Source organism: Microtus ochrogaster, chromosome 2 (genome assembly GCF_000317375.1).
Source record: "Microtus ochrogaster isolate Prairie Vole_2 chromosome 2, MicOch1.0, whole genome shotgun sequence".
Lineage (NCBI taxonomy): Eukaryota > Metazoa > Chordata > Mammalia > Rodentia > Cricetidae > Microtus > Microtus ochrogaster.
The window spans coordinates 42,261,713-42,267,385 of NC_022010.1; the positions used below are offsets into that span (position 1 = coordinate 42,261,713).

At 40.0% G+C, this 5,673-nt stretch overlaps 1 protein-coding gene across 8 annotated transcripts in view; it reads left to right on the plus strand.

The window, feature by feature from the left end:
* Positions 1–5,673, plus strand: part of Lrch3 (leucine rich repeats and calponin homology domain containing 3) — a 111,974-nt gene that overhangs the window by 77,351 nt on the left and 28,950 nt on the right. For 5 of the 8 annotated variants that reach the window (XM_005344860.3, XM_005344861.2, XM_013351622.2 and 2 more), the window contains exons 13-14: positions 1,957–2,007; positions 3,609–3,662. In XM_005344860.3, coding sequence (XP_005344917.1) covers positions 1,957–2,007; positions 3,609–3,662 — 105 coding nt within the window. The remainder of the gene's footprint in view (positions 1–1,956; positions 2,008–3,608; positions 3,663–5,673) is intronic. The other 3 variants (XM_026785663.1, XM_026785668.1, XM_026785676.1) reach the window with 3 other exon arrangements.

Consider the following 5,673-nt stretch of genomic DNA (forward strand, 5'->3'; position numbering starts at 1 on the left):
CTCTCTCTCTCTCTCTCTCTCTCTCTCTCTCTCTCTCTCTCTCTCTCTCTCTCTCTCTCTCTCCTTAATCTTATAATAAAGAAGTATCATTGTCCTCTTTTTATAGATCAGAAAATTGAGGTGCATGAAAGAAAATAGTTTGCCTGACATGCTTAGCTAGTAATTGCCTTAAACTCACAGAGATCTGCCTACTCTGCCTCCCGAGTGCTGGGATTAAAGGCATGCACCACCACCGCCTGGCTTAGAGTAGGGGATTCTAATAAAGCCAGGTAGCTCTCAAGACCCTACTCTGACCAGACTGCTATGTTGTCTCTCATATACCTTAGCTGCTATTGTTAACTCATTTGGCTTGCCTTCTATAGAAGCCTAACAGCTAGTAGGAAGTAAATAGTCATACTGTTGAACTGATCAAACAAATTTCCCGCAAGTTTGATCTGTTAAGCAGAAGAAAGAAACTGTAAGGACTTAGGCAGGAGTAAACATGAGAAGAAAGATCCCTTTGAAAAATCCATCTTCTCATGTTAGAACAGTCTGGGAAGAAACAAAAGGAGAAAATGGAATAGAAAGTAATTGTAGTAATTAGACTGATACAAAAATGAAGATGTAATCTCTAAGCTTGGTTGGCGGTGTTTACAAGGAGAATTGGAAGAAATTGAGTTTGAGCCTGCATGTGTCACTGTGTACTTTTCTGAGCAATTCTGTGCCCCCCAGATGTATGATATTAAACTTAAAAGTCTGTTACTCTTTTAATATTATCATGGCAGGAATTGTGTGCTTTGTAAACTGACATATGTGTTGGTGATATTTTGTTCGTAATCTAACAAATTTTGCTTGAAGATCAGAGTGCATGGCTAAGCCACTAGTTAGCCATAGAGGCCAAGCAGTGGTGGCACACACCTTTAATCCCAGCACTCGGGAGACAGAGGCAAATGGATATTTGTGAGCTCAAAGCTACCTGGGGCTACACAAGATTGAATCTGTCTAAAAGAGAAACAGAACTCACACAAAGGTGATCCCAGCACTTGGGATCACATGCCTTTAATCCCAGCACTAGGGATGTGAAGACAGGAGTGATGGCTGGGCCCAGAAAGGAGCTCAGAGGCAGTCTGAGGATTGGTAGAGACAGGATTGCCCTTTCAATCTGAGCATTGACGAGATAAGAACTCTAGTGGCTGGCTGCTCTGCTGCTCTGATCTTCAGCATTAACACCTAGTCTGACTCTGGGATTTTATTATTAAGACCAATTAGAATTTATGCTCCACATATGAGAAATTTCTAAATCAGTGGGTACTGAACAATGACTAAATCATTGAAGATAAATTTAGGAAGAAATATGTAAAGCACATGAGAGAGTATTCATGTGATACTCTGAATATGTATGTGTAGGTTTTTAATTTTTTCTATTCATACTTATAAAAGGATGATAGTATAGTTTATTGCTGTTTTTTATTGAAAATGTTTTAAGACAGGAGCATAATCTCCTTAACTAGTAAATACAAGAAATAAATTGTATTGTGGGAGGTCCTTCTGTATATGTGTTGCCTTTATTGGTTAATGAATAAAGCTGTTTTGGCTGGTGGCTTAGCAGAATAGAGTAAGGAGGGAATTTTAAGCAGATAGAGGAGGAAAGAAGGCAGAGTTAGGGAGATGCCATGGAGCTACCAGAGGAGAAAGATGCCTGTGTGCCGGTACCGATAAACCACAAGCCTCATGGTAAAATATAAAATAATAGAAATGGGTTCATTTAAGATGTAAGCACTAGCTAAAAATATGCATAAGCACTAGGCCTAGCAGTATTTTAATTAATATAGTTTCTGTGTGATTATTTCTGGTCTGGGTGGCCGGGAAGCAAACACGCAGCCTCTGCCTACAAAATTGATGTGGTCCATTTAATTAAATGGAATGTATAAGTTCCAATGTTGAGATTCTAACTAGCTTCCACTTTTTGGGCTATAGCAGAAAGCATCACAAAGTCCACAGAAACAGCAGCCTCCTGGAGATGGTGAGGTAAGACCATATAATTATTTTTCTTGGATTTCTTATTTTTGCAATGGAAATGAAATGCTTGATATGCAATTATCATGTTTTCAGTTTAAATGATCAAAAAATGCTTTTTTTTGGCTGATGTAGTGACACGTGCCCATAATTCCATCATCTGGAAGGCAGAGGCTAAAGATAAAGAGTTCAAGCCTACCCTAGACTACATGGTGAATTCCAGGCTAGCCTGAGCTATATAGAGAAACCCCCATCTCAAACCAACCTTCTTCCCAAAATTATCTTTTCCCTCCACCGCAAAATTTTACATATGAAGGAAAATAGGGTACAGGATAAGGAAGAAGGCTCTGAGAATATATAGATTAGGGCTGGATATAAAACAATCTAGAGAGTCCATCCCTCCCTCCCTCTTTGCAAGTGAATGATTTTGGTGCTCAACCAGAGAGACCATAACATTTTGGTTCAGTGCTTATTTCCTTGTTATAATTCATATATGTTAGTTTCAGATCAGCCCACAGTTTCTTTGCAAATAAATACTTACAATTAATTGCTTAACTGTTTAAATTTTTGTGCCTATTTTGGTCTGCTAAAGTGAAGATTTTATATGAGTACTGTTTTAGTATAGTTGACTTTTGTATTGACCAGTTTCCCTTATTTTTACCTCCTATATTTTTAATTTATGATTATTGCTCTATTTGACTTTGTGAAGTACAGTATTTGAAAACTTAATGTAAGGGGGACAGGATGGCTCAGCAAGTTGGACTCTTTCTACCAAACCTGATGACCAATCTGAATTTAATTCCCAGAACCCACAGAACAGAAGATGACAGCTGACTCCCACAGATTGTCCTCTGACCTCCACGCGTGTGCTGTGGCATATGCACATGGGACACAAACACATTCCTAAATAAATACATGTAAAACCTAGTGTGGAGCTTTTTAGAGCACGTGGTTGAAAGCACAGTTCTTAGTAACTGTTCGGATTTGCTCCTGCCTGAACATTTTGAATGTGGTGTGAGACCTTAAGGGGTCACCCGTGTATTTCCAGTTGTCTTTTTTCTTTCTTCTTGTTTGAGATGATGTCCCATGTAGCCCAGCCATGTACTCATACTCATTATGTAAGGTGATGACCCTTGAATTCCTGCTCCTGCTGTCCCCATTTCCCAAGTGTTTTGTGCCATGACACCAAGCTGACATTTCCTCACTTGTCTGAGAGAGGCAATGAAAAGTTGCCTAGAGCAGAAACCATGACTCTTAGGTTTACTTCTGATTTGTCATTGGTTTACAAAATGACCACAGAGTCTTTATGCTGTAGCTGCATGAGTACCTCATTGTTGGCTTCTGTGAGCAGAGTCACCGCCTGCCTGAACTTTAGAAGGTGTGTAGATAGTAAGGTCTCATTTGAGGTTGTGTGAGGTCTCTAGAATGAAGTCAGTACTCAGAATTAACCTACTGACTGCTGGTGCATGAACTACAGGTGATACACGTGGTCCTGTGTCAGCATCTTTGGAAACGTGTCTTCATATGTTGCTTTCCTGTGTATGTATATGTGAAATGTGTCACTTGTGTACATATTTGTTTTTGACATTGCTTCATTTTCTTCCCCTTCCCAGTGTCCCCTCCCATCCCGAAGGTCTCAGCACACAGATGATAGTGCCCTGTTAGTGGTAAGAGAATGTGCAAGTGGAGTTCGTGTTATTTCCAGCTGTTGTGCTTTCACTTAGAGTTGATGTAAATACCATAAAACATGATGGGCGCTATCACTAAATGCCTTATAAACAACCAGAACTACCTCTTTCTGTTAACTTTGTGATCTGGCCAGGCTTCCGGGGCTTCCCAAGGGAAAGCATTTACATTGAGAACCCTGCTGGCTTCATATGTGATGAGACATAGTGTCAGAGTTAGTTTTGTAAATGCCTTTTCTGATTTTGAGGGCATCTTGTTAATCACTGATTTAGTTCATGAGTCACCCCCGTGTGTTAAATGGAATCCTGCCCTCCATGACACTAATTATATATGACAACCTATTTTATCTGTATTTGTTTTTGTTGTTTTCATTTTTACAAAACGTCCTTCCCCCCTTGCAAATCCAAACAGTGTTCCACATGCACACTGGCGCTGGAATACCCCACTGGTTGCAGAAGTGGGGACAAAGCTTTATTTACAAGCTTGAAGTATAAATACTTATGTGAAGATTGTTCTTCCATGCTCATTTGTAACTCAGGAAAACATTAACTGGAGTACTGTCAATTAACGGTTTTGATACAGTTGTACTTTATTGCCTGTTGCTTCATCCCCTAAAGTGGGTGTAACATGAAGGCTTTATTTCAAGTTCTTTGTGTCAGTCTTGAAAGAGAATTCTAATCACTGATAAAACTGCCTTTTCCATCATGTTTTATGCTTTTATTTTTTTTTATTTTGTAGAAAAGATTTCCTGTCTGTAGCAACTCCTAGCTTAAGTGCTAGAAACTGCCATTGTGTGTGCTGTGCAGATTCAGGCTCTAGTGTAAAAGTCCTTACAGTATAACTTGTTGTTCATGTCTCTTTGTATTCTGTTCAGATTCAGGCTCTAGTGTAAAGGTCCTTACATGTCTTGTTCATGTCTCTTTGTATTCTGCAGTCTTCATTTCTGTTAAGATGGATGCAGTAGATATTAACTGGGCAGTCTTAAAAGTGGCCAAGATGACAGCCTCTAGAGTACTAGCAGAAATGAGCTGCCACGAGGAATGGAAACAGTTTCTATAGGAAATAGTCAGGGTCTCTGATGCCAGTTATTTCACTCAGTTCTCACAGCAATCTGGTTTAGTGAGACAGAGGATGCCTTACCTACCCAGGTGTGGCTTGTCCAAGGTCGCGAGCTGCTAAATCCAGAACTGGGTTGGAATCTAATCTATGGCCTATAGTAAATACCCATGCTGACTTGCCTCTGTGCTAAAACTGGCATGGCAGGGAACCAAAGATGAGATCTAATAGTATACAGAGTAAGCGATAAAAGTCTGAGTGTCCATATGTTTCTGTCAAAGGAAAAGTAGAATTTGGAAAAACAGTAATAGTAAGTGTCCTTAGTGTGAAATCTGAAATAGTGTTTAGCTATTGACAAAACACAAAACCTTACATTTCGGCTGCTGGTGTCCAGGCCTGATTTCCTGAATTAGACGGCCTTGTAAACAAACACTTTGGGTGTTGTTACGTCCTCCTGGATTTCCAGAGTTTAGGAGGCTGGTCACAGGCAAGAGGTTTGCTTCAAGTTCAAGGCCATCCTGGACTGCACACCTAGTTCAGGGCACGCTTGGACTACGAGTCAAGGCCCTCAGAAGTACCCAAATAAAAAAGTAAAAGCAAAGTTCACATTCTTTGTATGATAAACAGTATCCAGCCAACAACGTACAAAGAATTAGGCGTTCAAGGTCATCTATCTCTGGGAGGGAGGGAGGGAGGGAGGGAGGGAGGGAGAGAGAGAGAGAGAGAGAGAGAGAGAGAGAGAGAAGAAAAAAGTAAGAGTCATATTTTAAATCTTATCTTCTCAGAACTGTTCTTCAGAGGGTTCATTTCATACTGCTCTTAAAATCTACATTTTAAAATATAGCTCATATGAAATGAAGCTTCATGTGTTCTGGCTACTCTGTCTCCATCCTTAACTCTGGGCTCACTCTAAATCTTCTCCTTCTTCCTCTTCTT